The 19,388-nt window shown below is 46.2% G+C and overlaps 1 protein-coding gene across 1 annotated transcript in view; it reads right to left on the bottom strand.

The window, feature by feature from the left end:
* Positions 1-19,388, bottom strand: part of GRIK3 (glutamate ionotropic receptor kainate type subunit 3) — a 196,680-nt gene that overhangs the window by 66,237 nt on the left and 111,055 nt on the right. Inside the window, exon 2 of the mRNA XM_008151137.3 lies at positions 6,071-6,247. Coding sequence (XP_008149359.1) covers positions 6,071-6,247 — 177 coding nt within the window. The remainder of the gene's footprint in view (positions 1-6,070; positions 6,248-19,388) is intronic.

Here is a 19,388-nt window from a genome sequence, read left to right on the forward strand (position 1 = left end):
TAACTGTAATGATAGTCATAACAGTGAAGACCATATCATGGGGCTGTTGTTGATCCTGGTGATGCCATTAATGAGGGTGGAATTGATGGTAACAACGATGTTGTGACATAATGGTGGGATGATGATGGGATGGATGGTGATAAATATGTTAATGCCATGACAGTGACCGTGATGATGATGGTGGAAATAATGATGGCGATGTAAACATGGATAAGAGGGGAGGAGATAAAAATTTTGATGGTGTTGATAAGATTGGTGATGATGAAGATGTCAATGCCATGACTGTAACTGAAGATGGTGATGGTAAGAAATGATGGTGGTAATGTTAGTGAAGATGAGATTGGTGATGATAGAGATGCTGCTGTCATGGCAGTGATAGTGATGATGACAGTGGGGGTGGTGATGGTGGTGTTGAGGCTAAGAGTGGAGATGAAACCATGGTTGATGGTGATGAGAGTAACTGTGTTGATGGTGCACTAGTGTTGACAGTAGTGTTGATATGATGACCACACTGGGTTTTATTCTGCCAGAGATGTAGTGATTAGATCTCACTATTGGGTGGCAGGAAGCATCAGTTCTGCCTTTCACCTATTTCTCCTCCGTGGCCTTTCTTCACACCCCTTTTCTTGTTCCCTTCATGTTCCTTCCACACTCTAATAATCTCCCAGTCTGGAAGAACACTGTTTTCTCAAAGGGACCATGGCAGGGGTTATAGTAGTAGCAGCAGCAGCAGCAGCAACTTTATCTCCAGATGTTTCCAGAGCAGCAGCCAACCCTTGTTCTGGCAGCCCTGAGCACACACTGCAGTAATTACATTATTTGTGGCTTCAATTTTAAATCCATTTTCTGGTCATTTTACAGTAACTCAATGGTTCACAGTCATTGCAGGAGTCCACAGCCTGAATGCACTCCCCCCCTCCTCCTTTCCATGGCAATTGTAGTTATAGCAGAAATTATCCCAATCAATTTGTGTCTTAAAAGGAATTGAGCAGCCCAGAGAATAAGTGAAGGCAGAGGAGCCTGGGGAGCGCTGGGTCGATTCCAGGCCCGCTCCGGTCAGGCCTGGAAGAAAACACAGACGCTCTCTGGGTTGCAGGCTCAGGCGCCGCCTGGCCGTCACTTATCTTTTCATTTTCCACAAACCATTGAAAAATTAAGACAAAAAGTGAAAGTCCCTTTTAATGGGGAAAGGCCTCCTGGGCCTCTGTGGAGGGAAGTACTAATTCGACCAGAGCTGGCAGGGCAGGCGGTGCCAGGCTCCTTGCCTCTGCATCTCCGCACCCGCATGGCCCGGGATGGCTGGATCCAGTTGCTGCGAAAGGGAGTGGTGACTGACAGGCACCTCTGCCTAGGGAGAATGAGTTATCACTGGGTTAATCGGAAGTAGGCCCAACATCACCCCCCATGGAAGAGGCCTAAGGATGCTCCTGAGAATTTAAAAAAGCCAAAGATCAAAGGAAAAATAAAGATCACAGAATAAGGGCTCCCCAAGGGATGCAGGGTGCCCTGTGGGGAGCGTGATCAAACGGCAGGCATGCCCCCATGGTCAGAGTGGATCCTTGGCATATTATCAGAGGGACATTGAGGGAGAGTGAAGGCAGAGAGGAGCTATTCAATTTTTTTAAAATTGAGATAACAACCCTCTATAGTGAAGTGCATTCATTTTAAGCACAGACTTTTATGAATTTTTACTGTAATAGAACTGTACTCACGTAACTACTACTTGGATCAAATATAGCACATGTCCAACACATAGGAAGGTTTTCCCTGCCCCTTCCCAGTTAATATCCTACTACTAGTAGTATACTACTCCCTCCCCCAGAGGTAACTGCTGTTTATACACTCAGTAGTGAGGTTCATTCATGACGTTGGGCATAGCAAGAGTTTGTTCTTTCTTTATTGCTGATTCTAATTCCCTTGTATAACTATACCCCAATCTATTCATTCTCCTGCTGATGGAGGCCATTAACTTATTTCCCACTTTTGGCTACGATCAATAAAGTGGCTAGAAACATCCTTGCAGGCACACATTTAGCTTCAGGAGATACTTCCACAGAGCCCTCCTGAGCAGCGGAATCGTCCTCACTCCCACCAGCTTGGTGCAAGGAAAAATCGCCTCTACCCCTACCTTCCACCAGACATGAGACATTGATCTGAGACAGATCACAGAGCTAACCATGGCAGACAAAACCAGAGGGCTTCTAGCAGAGAAACTAGGAGAATATCCCTGACCTTGGGATAGACAGAAACAGAACACAAAAGGCATTAGCCATAATGAGAAATACCAATACATTGGACTTCTTTCAATGAAGAACTTTGCTCCTCCAAAGATACTGCTAAGAGAGTGGAAAGGCAAAGTCATCTGTAATAGATATATGCAATACACATGTACATTTAACCAAGGGCTCTTATCCAGAATTTATAAAAGACCTGCACAAATCAATAAGACCATGACAAGCAACTGGATTTTTAGAAGTGGTCGAAAGGCTCAAAAAGGCACTCCAGGGAAGAAAAGATTCCAACGATCTGTTAGCATATGAAAAGATGCCCAACCTCTCTGGTCACCAGGGAAATACAAAATAACACCGCCATGAGATGCCTACTACATAAACCACGCAGATGGCCAAAATGGAAAGAAAAGTGATTTTCCAAGAGTTGGTAAAGACATGGAGCCAGGCGAGTGCCATCCACCGCCGAGGGAGTGCATATCGGTGCGGCAACCTGGGAAAACCGTTCGGCTGTTTGCACATCCTATGGCCTCACACTTCCAATCCTAGGTGCACATCAACAAAAAATGTGCACACTGGCACACCGAAAGACACCTACAGTGCTATTCTACGGCCCCAAATGGAAACAACTCAAATGTCCAACAGTTATTTTTTATTTTGAAAAACTGGGGTATATTCGTATAATGGAATGCTATGCAACACTGAAGAACAATAGGCCACTGTGTTATTCAACAACAGACAGATCTCATAGATATGTCATAGGGTGAAAGAAGCAAGACTCAAAAAAGCACACTCTGGAATTCTAGGTATGTCAAGGTCAAAACTAGGCAACACTAGTACATGGCAGTAGAAGTCAGAGCAATGGTGCTAAGCACAGCAGTGAAAAAGCAAAGGGCAGAAGAGATGGATAATCACACACACACACACACACACACACACACACACACACGGCTCAAAATTGTGAAAGAAAAGTCCAGAGTGTTGCCAGATAGAAGTGGGAGAGCTGACCTTATCTGGGGGCATGACAAGGGTTGCCCTAAGGCCCAGAGGTTTGAGAGAAGGGTGAGTTAGCTAGACAAAGGGAAGTGCAGAGGTGGGACTTACAAGGGAAAGGGAATTACAAGCAGAGGGCATAGCATGTGCAAAAGCCATGAGGTGGGAGGAAGCCTGGTACCTGCAGATGGCAGGTATGGCTAGAACCCAGAGGCCGAGCTAACGAGTAGTATGGATGTGGCTGGAAGGTCATGTTAGGGCTAGATTGCGCATGCCCGCATGGGCTCCAATGATGATTTAGGGAAAGAAGGTAGGACATACCACCCAGGGTTTTACGCAAACAGGTCAGGTGAGCTGGTGTGGAATGGAGAGGGGCTGTGGCTTTGGTCACCTGCACCAGTCTGGCTGGATTTCCTGAGCTGGGTGTTTCCGTCTCCGGCCTGCTCACCCACCCCTGGCAGTTGTGCATTGTGCAGGACTGGACGTTCCCACTGGAGGAAGTGCCTCAGGAGGCTCTGGAGCTCTGCCATGGGCTCACTGCTGCCTGGAGAAGGCTCCTGCACTGAACTGCAAGTGCACCACTAGACAGTCATTGTATTATTTTAGTGGTTTTTTAGAAAAAATGGACAGAAGACTCTGCTTAGCCCTTTGGGGTGGTTCTGCCCACGTGGGCCTCTTGTGTTCTGGCTCCAGGCATTTGTTCTGTGTCCTGACCTTTTCACTGAGCAGTTTCCTTGATTGAGTTCAATCATTTTCTATATGGACAAGGCCGGGCAGAGGGTGCCAGCACGAACTCTTAGCAGGGAGGTGGACACCTGACTACACAGTGTTGGCTGCAGGGCATGCTGGGGAGGGAGTGGTGAGGACATAGCCAGAGCAGAGGGCATGCCAGCATAGGAGAGGGGAGATGGGCGATGGACCACTCTTTGAGGTTGATGGGGGCGGGGAGGGGGATGGCCAGAGGGCAAGGTGCCTCTAGTCTCGGTGCAGGTTGGCCTTGAGACTCAGGGCAATGGCCTCAAAAGTGTCAGCATTAGCCGTTTTCAATGTCAGGGACCCTCCCAATTTCAGTGCACAAGGCAAGGAGAAGCAGGGTGGGAGGGACAAGGGCCAGCAGTAGGAAAGTGCTTATAGGAGTGAGGCCCCTGACTTGATGGCTCAGGATGTGGAGAGCAAGCCAGTCAATGTAATAAAGGTGAAGTCCAATGTGGTACTTCCCATGTGCCAGTCATGGATCTAAGCACTTCACAAAGTTGTGCCCATTTTATAGATGAGAAAACTGAGGCACATATTCTCCAAGGTTACACAACTAATATCACAGTGAACATGGTGCAAATACAGGCAGTCTGGCTGCAAGCCCATGCCTCTCTGCTCTTCTATGCTGAAATGTTTACCCACAATGGTGCTTTGTGGGTAAACAGAGCCAGCAACAGAAAGCTTTGGCAAATCTGCTCCTGGGAGCTCAGGAAACCTTCATTAGCAACTGGGAATCCTTTAGAAAGACCAAGGGTCCCCTGTGGATGGGCCTCAGTTTTCCCAAGATATATGGATGATGTTGTCCCTAAGCTCAACTGACAGGGGTCTTATTCAGACTCCCATTTCCTGTTCTCACACCATTCATTCATTGATTCACTCGATGATCATTTCATTGAGCACTTACTACACACCAGGCTTTTAGTTGCCAGGGCTATATTGGTTAAAAAGAGGGTGCCTTCCTTTCATGGTATTGGAGAGAAAGGAAAAGACATTAAACACACACAATTACTTAACTATTAATTGTGATAATAGCTTTGAAGAAGAAAAGCAAGGGGCTATGATAGTGTATTATAGGAAGGATGACCTAGTCTACCCTGGGAATGAGAGTCCTTAGACCTAAGATTTTAAAATGAAGTTCCATGGAACTCGAGGGTTCTATGGAAATTATTTTCAGAGTTATCTAAACCTTTAAGCTAAATTTCAATTAAATATGTATATGAACCACATTTTTAAATACAGTAACAAGATAGCATACTTGTATACTCAAATGTGCCACAGTGGAAACTGCTAGTTCATTCAGGTATTGGTAAGTTACCTTTTTTCCTTGGAATAAAATTCTCCAGTCTTTTCTGTGCAGTGATTGAAGTTTACTGTAAATGTCTCACTGATGAAGAAGGATGATGTTCAACATTTTTTTAAAAAAATTTTAAAAATACAGGTGTGGGAAAAGCTGATTGAATTTACTACCACCTGTTTTTATGAATTACGATTTTCATGTTATTTTGTAGCCAAAACAAAATATGAAAACATTGAATGCTGAGGTCAATGTCAGACTTCAATGTCATCCATAGCCTCTGGGGTCAAACTGTTGAAGTCATAGAAGCAGCTTTGCTGTTTTTAGTAAGTCTTTTTATGGCAAGTAAATGTTGCATATTTGAACTTATACATATTCTGTTTTATATGCATTTCAATTTTTTACATTCTGGGTAGAATTTCAATGAAATAAAGACAACTTTGAAAATGTCTTCAGTTTAGAGGTGTCAGAGACCTGGGCTGCCCTCCATACTGCTTGCTCCCCAGCCCCATCTCAGGCCCCACCCCGCACCCCTCAAGCCCCTCCCATGCTCTCATGGCCCTCATTCCCTCATGGCCCCTGACAGTGGCATGGGAACTCCTGATGGATAACCTACTGGCCCTGGGGTGACTCATCCTAAAGTGAACTGGGACTGATACAGGTCTCGAAACCCTGATGGGAAAAGGATCTACGCCTAAAGTCCACCCAAAACTTTGGACTATTTTCAGCACCTTGGACAGCAAACCCCCACCCTACTCTGCTCAGGCAGGGAGGAGAGCAGACAGGGCAGCGCACTCACCCTTCTTGGTGGCTTCGAAGCTATCGTGGAAGTGAATCCTCTGGATGTCATAGGTCAAGGTAGTGTTGGGCAGCAGAGTCCGGTTCCTGTTGATGATGTTGGCAGAAAATCGAAAGGCATGCTCCTCGGCGTTCATGACCTGGGCGTTGGGACCGTCTGCATACTCAAAGATTCCTCCTGCAAGAGATAAGTAAAATTGTATGTGCTGGGGAAGGAAAGGGCGCTAATAAAAATGCTTGACTTCAGAAAGGTTTATGGACAAGCTCCCCTCACCCAAGTGTTCAATAATATCCTAGATAATTCCCGTATACAGAAATTGTGCTGGAGCATAAGAAATATGAAAATCCTCCTAGTTCATTTCACTCAGCTAGCAAACTCCTGATAACAGAGACTGACAAACAGAGCCAAAATAAAATCACCAACTTATTAATATGGCTATGAAAATTCTCAATAGAGTGATAGCAAGTAGAATCTACCTGAATATTACAAGGATGACATACCATGACCATGCAGAATTATATTCCAGGAATGTAAGTGTGGTTCAATATAAAGAAATCTATGAATATCATTCCATCACATCAATAGTTCACAGGGAAAAAAAAGTCTGACCAACTCACAAAACACAGGAAGGCATTTGGTAAAATCCAATACTTACTGCTGTTATGAATGCTTAATCAACTAGCACCCGGAAGGATACTTCCTTGAAGCATCTTTAGTTCAAATCAGTCTTTAATATCTCACAAATGGTGAAACACTGAAGACATTCTCATTAAAGGAAAAAGGGGGAGGGGAAGAATTCACACCACACCATTAATCAATGAAATAAGAGAGAAAAAGAATTTAGAAGCATACCTCTTGGAAAGAAAAAAACTCTTATTTGAAAATGATATATACTGAGTGGCCAGATTATTATGATCTCTGAACGCATAATAATCATCTGGCCACTCAGTGTGTGTGTGTGTGTGTGTGTGTGTGTGTGTGTGTGTGTGTGTGTATAGCCCGGTGCATGAATTCGTGCATGGGTGGGGTCCAGCCAGCCTGGCCAGGGGGAGGGGACATGTGCGGTTGGCCGGCCTACCTGCTGGTCTAACTCCTGGTCGAGGGGACAATTTGCATATTAGCCTTTTATTATATAGGATATCCACTGAGTGGCCAGATTATTATGCGTTCAGAGATCATAATAATCTGGCCACTCAGTGTACATGCCTTTCTTAAATAAAAACCTTAAAATAATCCCTAAGCATGAAAACTAGTAGGAAATAGTAGAAGATTCCATTTAAAGAACCAGTTAGCACAAATTGTTTCTTTATATCAGCAACAACCAGTAAGTAAACAATGGCAAAATAATATCCTTTACAATATTAACAAAAGATTAAATAACTAACAACAAACCAAATAATAAGTGTGTAATCCCTAGTAATCGGAATGAGAAAAATACCTTAAGTGAGAAACACAAAAGTAGACTTAAATGAGGAGGCATGTCATGTTCCTGGATATTTAGATTCAAGAGTAGAGGTGTCAGTTTTCTCCAAATTAGATTTTTAGTTTAATTCAATTCCAATTAGAATCATAGAAGGATATTTCTTTTACTTGACAAAGTGACTCTAAAATGCATCTGGAAGACTAAACAGGAGATAACAGTCTAAAAAGAGATGAGAGGTGACTTGTACCACCAGATTTAAAATGTATCATAAAGCCAAAATAATTAAAACTATGTCCTTCCGCATGGTACATGAAAGCACAGATAGATAAATAGAATGAGATAAAAAGTGCCTAGAAAGAGATTCAAGTAGAGATAAGCATTTAAGATATAATAAAAGTGGCTATTTCCAATTAGTAGGTAAAAGATGAATTATTCAGGAATTGTACTGAGACAATTGTTCAATGATTAGGGAGAAATTTAAGTTAGATTCTATCTTAAGCCACATATCAAAATAAGTTCCAGATGGATTAAAGATTAAAGAGCAAGAAAGGAACGGAAGGAAGGAAATTTTGTTCTTTGTGCTTTTCTATATTTTCCAAATAAAACTTTATTTTTGTTCCTTTATTCATTTTAAAAATAAACTTTATTGAAGTATTACAAAATCCCACACAATTCACCTCATGCTAAGTGCACAATGATTTTTAGAAAATGTGCTAAGTTGTGTGACCATCACCACAATCCAGTCTCTGAACATTTCCATCACCCCCAAAGCTCCCTCGTGCCCACTTACACTCCATCATTGCTTTCACCCCCGGCCCCAGGCAACCACTGATTTCTGCCTCTAGAGATTTGTCTTTACTGGGCATTTCATATAAATGGAATGATGCTAGAATAATGCAATTTGTGGTCTTCTGCATCTGGCTTCTTTCACTCAGCATCATGTTTTTGAGGTTTATCTATGTTGCAGCACGTGTAAGCTCTTCAGTCCTTTTTGTTGTTAAGTAATATTACTTTCTATGGGTCTACCACATTTTATTTACCCATTCACCACCAGTGGATGGGTATTTGGGTTGTTTCAACCATTTTGAAAAAATTTTGTAAACAGTGAATGTTTTAAAAAGTGGACAAATAAATCTGCCTCCCCCCCACCCCCTCGCCCCCGGTATTCCAGCAGGCTCACAATTCGTAGCGCATAGTGTGTCTGAATGTGAGTGTGGGTGGGTGTTCATAAGCATACCGAACACACGAATAAAACAAGAAGAATGCATCCCAAACACGAAAGAGGGTAGGATTATGGGTGACTTTAATTTCCTTCTTTGTGTTTTTCTGTATTTTTTCTAGAGTTCTGCAGTGAACATGTGTTCTATTTCTCATCAGAAAAGCGATCATGTGATTGTGTGTATGTGTTGCAAAAACAATAGATGATCAAAATATATTATAACCCATTTCTAGGGATATAAATTTAGCAAAAGTTAGAGATGCATTAACACATTTATGTATAAAGATATTCTTGACATAATATTGGAAAAACACAAACAACTTAATGTTCAAAAGTAGGAGGTCACTCAATATATGAAAACCTGCCCATATGGCCCAACACCTTGCAGGCACCAATAGTCAGGGGATAAGAGACCAAGATGGCAGCGTGGGCAAATGCCTGTATTTGCTGCCTCCCACAACCACATCAAAATTACAACTAAAATACAGAACAACCATCATCCAGAGCCACTGGAAAGCTGGCTGAATGGAAGTCCTACAACTAGAGAAGAAGAAAGCACACTGAGACCGGTAGCAGATGCGGAGGCAAGGAATGGGCTGATCCGGCACCCACGTGTGCCGCTTTTTCATCAGGAGGGAGATCGTCTCTGCAGAGGCCGCTCAGAGGAGCAAGGAATCCCAGCCTCACCCCAGACCCCCAGCCTAGGGTCCCAGAGCTGGGAAAAGAAGTCCCTACGGGCAGTAAGAACTACGGGCTGTAAAAACCAGTGGGGATTGGGGCTCAGTGACACAGAGGTTGCTGGAGACCCAACTGTTCCTCTTAAAAGGCCGGCACACAAACTGAACTTACAAGCTCCCACTTCCTCAGAGCTCCAGTGCTGGGGGAGGCTCTGGGGGACCCAGACACATACGAGGAGGAACTGGACTGTCTGGCATCGCAGGGCAAGTACTTGGGGGCTGCTTTCTTCCAGATGGAGGTGCTCACAGGGGTCATTGTTCCTGTTCTGGGACCTCCCCAGTTGCAGGGCTGACTGGCAGCCATTTCTGTTTGCTTAGCCCTGGTGATTCCCTGAGACTCCGCCCCATCCAATTTACAACCCCACCCAAGCTGTGTGCAGCAGCTTTTGCATATGAATGGCTTGTCCTTGCTCAGGCTAAAACCTGTCAAACAAGCTGCAGCTGGATCAGGGAGCCCCAAACCTATCAATAAAAGGCCCAAGACCAGGCACCAGCACTAGCCTGCCTTACTTCACAGCTGGGCCTTGTCTGGGCACTTCCAAACCTGATACAAAGGGGAGGAATTTGCAAATCTCTCTGTAGCTCCTGCTGGGTGGCCCCAGGCAGTGGCTGACTTTGCACCTCCCTGAAGACCAAAGAGCCAGTGTACCCAGTGGTCAGTGTAGGACCATACCAGATTATCCATAAGTGACACACTCAAGGAGCAGACTCCGTGAGCACCAAAACCCCACTGAAGCAAGTCATGCTCCATAAGGGTGTCTTCTGCACAGCAGCTCTCCCACTGTAGTCACATCTGGTCCCCACAGCCAATTGGCCTGGAAGTCAATTCCTCCCAGTGACACCAATAGCAATCAAGGCTCAACTACAACAAGACTGTGCACATAGCCCACAAAGGAGTGTATCTAGAGCAGTGGTTCTCAACCTTTCTAATGCCGTGACCCTTTAATACAGTTCCTCATGTTGTGGTGACCCCCAACCATAAAATTATTTTCGTTGCTACTTCATAACTAATTTTGCTACTGTTAATGAATCATAATGTAAATATCTGTGTTTTTCGATGGTCTTAGGCTCTATAGCAGCGGTTCTCAACCTGTGAGAACCCCTGATCTAGAGTGTCCACCTCAGGTGATTGGGAAGGCTTGAGCCACTGGGCCCTATAGGACACCTAGCACACAAGGACACTCTATCAACTCAAGGAGACTTAGCAGCTCTACACAATACATAGGAACAAACAGAGGGAAATAGCCAAAATGCAGAGACAAAGAAACATGTTATAAATGAAGGAAATGGAAGAAAGTAAACCACTGGATAGAGTTCAAAACCACAGTTATAAGGTTACTCAAGAATATTCTGGAAACCTTCAAAGGATTTAGTGAAACTTTCAAGGATCTTAGTAAGAATGCCAAAAAAAAAAAAAAAAAAAAAAATGGAAATGGACCAGTCAGAAATTTAGCATACACTGACTGAAATAAAGAGTAATATACAGGGATTCAATAGTAGACCAGAGGATCCTGAGAATCAAGTCAATGATTTGAAATATGAGGAAGCAAAACAAAACCCAACCAGAAGAGCAAAAAGATAAAAGAATCAAAAAATATGAAGATAGTATAAGGAGCTTCTGGGACAACTTTAAGCGTACCAACATCCGAATTATGGGGGTGCCAGAAGAAGAGAAAGAGCAAGATATTAACAACCTATTTGAAGAAATAATGACAGAAAACTTCCCCCACCTGGTGAAAGAAATAGACTTACAAGCCCAGGAAGCGTAGAGAACCCCAAACAAAAGGAATCCAAAGAGGACCACACCAAGACACATTATAATTAAAATGCCAAGGGCTAAAGAAAAAGAGAGAATCTTAAGAGCAGCAAGAGAAAAGCAGTTAGTTACCTACAAGAGAGTGCCCATACAACTGTCAGATGATTTCTCAACAGAAACTATGCAGGCCAGAAGGGAGTAGCAAGAAATATTCAAAGTGATGAATAGCAAGGACCTACAACCAAGATTACTCTACCCAGAAAAGGTATCATTTAGAATTGAAGGTCAGATAAAGAGCTTCACAGACAAGAAAAAGCTAAAGGAGTTCATCAAACCAGTATTATAAAAAATGTGGAAGGGTATTCTTTAAGAAGAAGAGGAAGAAGAAGAAAAAGATAAAAAAAAAATATGAACAACAAAGTGGCAACAAATACATATCTATCAACAATTGAATCTAAAAATCAAATGAATAAAACATCTGATGAACAGAATAAACTGGTGAATGGAATAGAATCAGGGGCATGGAAATGGCATAGACTGACGATTCTCAGAGGGAAGGGAGTGTGTGCTGAGGGGCGGGAAGAGATTAGACAAAGATCTTATATGCATGTATGCATTACCTGTGGACACAGACAATTGGGTGGCGAGGGCCTGGGGCAGGGCGGGAATCGGGTGGAGGGGAGCTATGGGGGGGGGAAAAAGAGGGACATCTGTAATAATCTCAACAATAAAGATTAAATGAAATAGTCAGCGGACAGGATGGCTTGATATGGTGTCTGGGATGTGTTTCTCAGTGATATCGGGTGTGAAGGGGGTGTGGGTCTGGCAGGTTGAGCCGTGGGTTGCTGGAGCTGGGTGGTGGGTCCATAGGGATTGATTACACCATCCTCCCTCAGTGTATCTGACAGACGTCCTCCACATTCTACTAGGTTTGCTCTTGAAAACCTAGTAGAAACTAGACAGAGAGCTCGTGATGGGGCACGTGTGCAAATGTAGGAACATGTATAACCCGCCCCTACAGCAGCAATAAACAGTGAGAAATTATAAGAAAGAAAGACACCCTATTCACAACAGCAACAACAAAAAAATAAAAAGTTCACAATAAAGCGCAATTCCTATATCATCAAAACCACAAAACTTTACGGGGGAACATAAACGAAGACTTGAATAAATGGGGAGACGTAACTTTCTCCTGGAAGGGAAGGCTCAGTATTGTAAAGATGTCAGTTCTCCTCAAATTAATTTATAAATTTAATGGAATTCCAATTAAAATAAAAAAGGGCATGCAGAAGGGCATACACTAAAATGTTAACAGAGGTTCTTTCTAGAAAGGAAAAGATAATGGATTGCTTCTCTTGGTGCTCCCCCCCACCCCAAGTCCTCTGCATTGAGTGATAGCTTTGGCAACAAGGAAAAAAGCTTTAAAAGATGCTCTTAACGAATACCTAATAACATAGGAAATGCCCATCCTCTCTCTCTTCCCCCATCCTCGAGCAACAAAATCATATTACAGTGTCATAGCTATTTATCAAACCAAAAGCACATATTTATATTATAGAAAAAAGACTAGAAGGATTTGTATCAGCAAGTTACCTGTGAGTATTTCTGGGTAGAAGGGGTTTATGGATACTTTTAACCTTGCATTTTGCATTTTCTTGGTATTTCCAAGTACTTTAAAATGTAGGAACTAAAGAAGAGAGCCTGGGGAGAGGTCTCTGGTTGTTACAGATCCCATCCCAAATGAGGGTCAAAGGTTGTGGGACAAGGCCATTTCCTAGGGCTTGACACCTTCTTCCTGACTTCTCACACCTTGGCAGGTGGGGAGGAGAGGAGAGAGAGGGGCTAATATCTCACAATGGTGATGGCATGTCTCAACCACTGACACCCAAGCCCAGGCTCAGAAAACAATTCCATTCCATGAACACCCACCGATCTCTGCCACGTTCTAAGCTGTCAGTGGGAACTGGGACACCAAGAGAAGTCAGCACCACGGCCCTGCTCTCACGGAGGGCTCGGCCAACAGTAACCAGCAGATGCGTGGTGCTGTAGTGAAGAGGTTCCCAGCTCAGACTCCAGGGGCAGCCATGCCTCAGTTCAAACCCTAGCTACAGCCACTGATATTACTTGATCTCTCTGAGACTCAGTTTCTCCATCTGTAAAATGGGGTGCGTACTTCAAAGGGTTGATTTTTGCAAGGAAGAAAGGAAATTATAACTAAATGCATGGCACACAGTGAGGAATTCTTACAGGGGGAGAGAAGCAATGCGGTCTAGAAAAACAAAACAAAGTTTGAGTTTCCACATTCTAGGCCAGGGTTGACAAACTTTTTTCTGTAATGTACCAAATAGCAAATATTTTGGCTTTGTGGGCCACATGGTCTACTCAACTCTGCCATTGTAGCATATAAACAGCGCCAGACAATATGTAAACAAATGGGTGTGACTTGGTTTCAATAAAACTTTATTTACACAAACAGGTGATGAACAGTTTTGGGAATCCATACACATGGGCTGTCATTTGTACCCGTTTTAGGGGAAGGGCAGCCTTTATCTCCGAGGTAAAAGCACCTTAGGGCCTGGATAGAGAAGATATGACTATGATAGTTCTAAATTGCTGTGTAAAAAAGACAGATGAGATGCTGAGTTTCTGAATGGGGAGGATGGGAGAGTAGGGCCTAAGAGAAAGGGACTAGGTATGAAGTGGGCTCAATAAAGGGAAAAAGAGGACGAGAAAATAACCCAGGCCCAAAGGCAGGTAAGCTTGGTAAGAACCCCTCTGTGGCTGGACTGGGCCGTGTGAGCAGTCACGCTTGGTGCTTAGCTTTCGTTAGCCAGCACTGTGCTGTCTCCTCCCTCCCTGACAGGACCGGCATTTAAGAAAGTCTTGCAACAGCATGGATGGAGCTGGAGAGCATTATGCTAAGTGAAATAAGTCAGTCAGAGAAAGACAAATACCACATGATCTCACTCATTTGCAGATTATAACGAACAACATAAACTGATGAACAAAAACAGATCCAGAGACAGAGAAGCGTCGATCAGATGCTCAAACCTCAGAGGGAAGGTAGGGGAGGGTGGGGGTAAGGGGTAGAGGTCAACCAAAGGACTTGTATGCATGCATATAAGCAAGACCAATGGACACAGACACCAGGGGGGTGAGGGCATGAACGGGAGTGGGGTGGGGGGAAATAAGGACACATATGTAATACCTTAATCAATAATAATAATAATAATAATAATAATAATAATAATAAAAGTCTGCTGTTGAAAACTGACACCAGCTTGTGCTCTTTGGGGAAAGTGAAGGAAGGGGGGCAGTGTGCTCAGCCCAGGATGAATCAGGGCAGAAAGAGGACAAGAGGTTCAGGAGGTGGGATGAGAGAGGAGACAGAAAATTCGGTAGAGAAGGAAGTGATCAGGAGAAACTGGAAGCCCTGGAGCGTCTCAGAGGCGGGAGAGATGCCGTCTGAATGTCTTGGGACACCCAGGCAGCACATATTTGGTAAAGTGTAGAGTTCAGAGACAGTGGGTTCTGGATGCAGCAGACCTGGGTGTGAGTCTTGGTTCCAGTCATTCATAGACTGCTCTTTTCTCTAGAGAATTGTTCTGAGTTGAAGGAAGCAACCCTGCCAGAGGTTACACCACTCACCTCTGCCCTAGGGGCAATCTGCAGCCAATGACTAATACTGGAGCTCAAAAAGGGTGGTCCCCTTGCCTCAGGGTGGGGATCATTCTGTGGCAGGTATGCTTTGGAGCCCCTCCCAACACCCTTGATCTTGATCTCACCTGAGGACACATCCTTGCCCCCAGTCCTGTCGCCTTCCCCATCCTGCTGTGCTCACTCCCCTACTGCTTTTTCCTAAAGAATGCTCATCCCCTCTATCAACTCCGTGCATCCAAATCCCTACCTCAGGCTCTGGCCTAAGACTGGGATGACATTACTTGAGGGGGAGAGGGGATGATACAACCATAATTAGTTGATGCTTTTGGAGGAAGAGCAGGGGGAACTAAACCTCATCCATTGATAAACCATCAAGGATTCTTCCTTCTATCCTCTCTCTTCTGGGTCCTCTCGCCCCCTCTCTCTTTTGTGCAAGGGGTCTCAGAAGCTCAGGGTCTGATGGGCTTGGATTCTGACTCCAGCTCTGCTTCATGGAAGAAAGGCTGCTCTGGGTCTTGGCTTCTGGAGAGAGCAGCCCGCCCCACACAGAGGCAGCTCCCCCATTCAACTGGCTCCTCTCCATTCTCTCCCTTCCCATACATTCCTCATGATCGGTATTTAAAGAGGCTAATAAGTAGGTTGGCACTGTTGATTAATGCATAATCTTAATCATGATTGCATAGTGTAATTGGCATTAATTTGAAGAGCCAGTTCATTATGAAAATAATTTTCACTGCTTTCTGCTTTAATAAAATGGAGCAGAGACACCAGGGCTGCTGAGGAAATGGGACAGGGTATGAGTGTGTGTGTGTGTGTGTGTGTGTGTGATGGATCCCAGAGATGTAAGCAGGGGTGGAGCACCAGCCACTGGGACACTTCCTCAAACAAAATCTTGAGTGGAAGCCCAATGGGTAGAACCAACAACAACAACAACAACAACAACAACAACAAACAGCTGCTCACGTGTCAGGGATGCTGCGGAATGCTCTCTACCCACTTCACTTAATACTCGCAAGAACCTCTACAGCCACATTAGAGAGAAACTATTATTGCCCCATTTTACATAAGAGAAAACTAAGGCCCAGGGAAGCCAAGGATGTTGTTAAAACTACCAACTGGCCAATTCTCTTTTGCAACCAAAGCCAGCTTGCTAGAGCCAATACATTTTCAGGAATTCTGAAAGCCAGGTACTAAAACATTGGCGCTTGCAATCTGCCACAGTGAGAGTATTTGCACCACAGAGATAAGCAGATGCTACAAAGGAGGACTTTTCCCTTGAAGAGCATGTTCACCAGCCCAAGCCCACTGCCCAAGCCCATTTCCATCGCATGGGCTCTCAGAGACCAGATGCCACAGTTCCTAAGAAGGCTCATCACCCCAGGGCCCGCCGAGCACAGCAGGAAGGCCGCTGCTCAAACCCAACCTCATCTACAGATAGTGGAACTCGGGCTGGGGTAGGGGAAGCAGGGACAGAACCGGCTGTGCCAACTGGGACCAACTTCCTTCTTACTCCTTCTACGAAGACATGTTGTCGTATGTTTTGAGAACATTCTGAATACCCTCAGCATAAATGCCCATCTTTCTAAGATTGTTCTTTTTATATCTCTGGAAATGTGTCCAAATGGTGGAATGTCCTTGCTTCCCCGGTGAGCATGCGATGGTGGCCTGTGTCAAGGTGAATGTGGTCTCTAAAACCAGGACTGAGGGTTGTCACTGCCGCTCTGCCACACCTCATCATTCAGGGCCATGGTCCTGGAGACAGTCCTCCCACCCCCATCCTCTGGGCAGATGGCCCTCGAGGTCCCCCAAGGCACAGGTCCTAGGGCAGATGGAGCAGAAGGCTTAGTCCCTTGTTTAAGCCCAAGACCTCATGACTGTCGAGGGCTGGTCCAGAGTCCGTTGGGATTGTTCTTTCTCTTGAACAACTTTGTGCTCTTCTTGAATTTGGCCCTTGCAAAAGCAATTGGGTCAGCCCAGCTTTGAGCTCAGTGAGCCCCGGAGACTCAGGCAGGGCCCGCATCATGCCACCACCGTCTGTCTGGCAGCCAAGGCCCAGGAGACAATTACATTCCCAGCACCAGGCCCAGACACTGTCTTTTCTCTGGGGCCTGAGCATGCTCTTTCCTTTCTAGTCTGCTTTGTTCTTCTTCTGAAGTTTCTAAGATTTCACAGAGATTAACTGAGACGCTGATCAGTGAGATTACTATTGCTAACAGCCTCTTCCCGGGGCCACCGCCCTGTCTGTTCTGATCAGGGTTCTCTCTTCTCCTGCCAGGGCCCGGAGGCTCTGTGCAGCCCATGGGTAGGAAGAGCCAGGCTCTGCTCCCTGCTGCACCTTTGCCAGCCCTTCTGGAGCCCTGGCGGGGCCTCGAACTTGCCTTCTGGGCCTCTCTGGGCGCTTGTGTCAGCAGGAAGAGGAGTAGGGAACACGTTGGCTAGCTTTCCCCACGAGGCACAGTATGTGGTTTCTGAGGGTGAGCAGTGCCCAGCAGAAAAGGTCACGGGCTTTCTGGGGTCATGGGCAAGGGAAGGGAGGGGCGACAAGGAATATATGCGTTCGTTCGTTCATCCATCCACCCATTCCCCAAGCAGTTTATTGGCTACAACTGGGAACAAGGCTCTATGCTGGGCACTGGGTGAGTCCGAGAGGCATCAGGCATACGCCCAGCCCTTCAGGAGCTCCTAGCTTGGAAGAGAAGAGGAGGGGAGGGGCATGAATAAAAACACTACAGGGGTAAAAACTCTCCATGTGTAAGAACAGCAGACAAAGCTGGGGAGACTCTGAGAGTAGAAGGTAGTGGTGTGTTCATGGAGGAGGCAGCATCTGAGGGGTGCAGGGAGTAAGGCAGCCAGTGGGGGGGAGGGGGACCTGAGGTGGGGGTTAGGGAGATGAGGACTTGTGCTAGGGCAGGGTGGGGGGGGGTCGCGTGCAGGGATGGAGGGGCCAGGCTGAGAGGGGAAGGGCAGGGCTTGCTTTTCTAGGACTGGGCAATAATGAAATGATGGCGGGAGGTGGGTCTAGGAGAGATGCCTGGAAGATGACGCTGGAGTCTGGCCGGTGAGGGAAGTCCAGTCCAGCATGCGGACTCTGCAGCTCCTCCTAGACAGCCAGGGCTTTAACTGACCCCGCTGTTCGCCGGATGTACGACCTTGGGCAAGTCCCTTCCCAGCTTTGTGCCTCTGCTTCGCCACCTGAAGACAGGGATATTAATAGCACTTGCAGCATACGTCTATTTGGAGGCTTCCGTGGCATAAATCATCTAAGGCATGTCGTAAGCCCTCGATAAGGTAAAACATTATTATTATGAGGTGACAGGGAAGCTGGGGGGCCTTTAACTGAGATGGGGGCATCCAGAGAAAGAGAAGGTCTGCAGAGAGGGTGTGCACTCCCGTGGGGTCCCCGGGGAGGGGCCGCTGATTGAGTTCAGGGCCTGGTGGCAGTTGTTTTAATTGATCTGGTGATATGCGGAGCTTTGTCTATACAACTCAGGGACATGCAAGTCAAATATTGCAGAATCGACCGCGTTGGGAGGATGGCTGGAGGCTCCCGAGCTGCCCAGAGAAGCTGATGACCGATGGGCTGTCATCAGGCGGAGGAGCAGGAGAGCAGGAGGCCGAGCGGCCGGGGACAGGGTGGGAAGGGGGCTGCGGAGGGCCCAGCGAGCAGTGAGCGCCCTTGCCGGAGGGGCTGGAAGAGGGAAGACTGAAAACCGCCAGACACACGACTCACCCTCACACACATGCCCACAGCAGAAAGGCCAGCCCTGAGCCTGGCATTGCGGGCCCTTCGGTCCAGCCCAACTCCTCTCCAGCCTCGGCTCCTCCAGGCAGTCCTCCTCCATGCACTCCGCTGTCTCACCACTCCCTTCACGCCAGTCCCTTCGCAGGTGCTCGTCCTCTGCCTGGATCAACCTTCCTTCTTTCTCCGTTTCACCCGTGCAAAGCTGGCTGCCATGCTCCTCTTCTGAGCCTTGCAGCAGTCACTGACCTTACGCCCTTGGCCCACCCCGGGGGCCACCTGCACACACTTGCTCTGCTCGCCCGGGCCCTTTCTGGCAAGTGGGGGAGGCAGGCCCAGTGCAGGACAGCCGCAGGGGCCAGGCAGCAGGAGCCTGAACCCCTGTTTCCTTGCCCCTCAGAGGCACAATGTCTAGGCACAATCTACAGTCACTCTCAGTGTAGTCACCTGCGGACACACCTTTCTGGCCTTCCTTCCCTTCCCCGTGGATCCCAGGCTCCTGAGGTCACCTCCCAGATAAACTACTTGCACCCTAACTTTTGCTGGGGGCCTGCTTTTGGAGGTCCCTGCCTGAGCCACCTTCCCTGAGCTCTGAATTCATTCCCCTCTGTATCCTCACACGTTAGGGTGTCTCCTGTGCTGCCCTCCCCCTTAGGCCGTGGTCATCGGGAGGGTGGGCATCCTGCTGCCTCTTTCCTGTCCCCAGGGCCTGACACAGAAGAATGACAAAAGAGGTTTGTTAAATAAATGCATATGTAAGTACGCACACGCCCATTCTCTCTCT

This window comes from Eptesicus fuscus, chromosome 9 (assembly GCF_027574615.1).
Source record: "Eptesicus fuscus isolate TK198812 chromosome 9, DD_ASM_mEF_20220401, whole genome shotgun sequence".
Taxonomy (NCBI): Eukaryota; Metazoa; Chordata; class Mammalia; order Chiroptera; family Vespertilionidae; genus Eptesicus; species Eptesicus fuscus.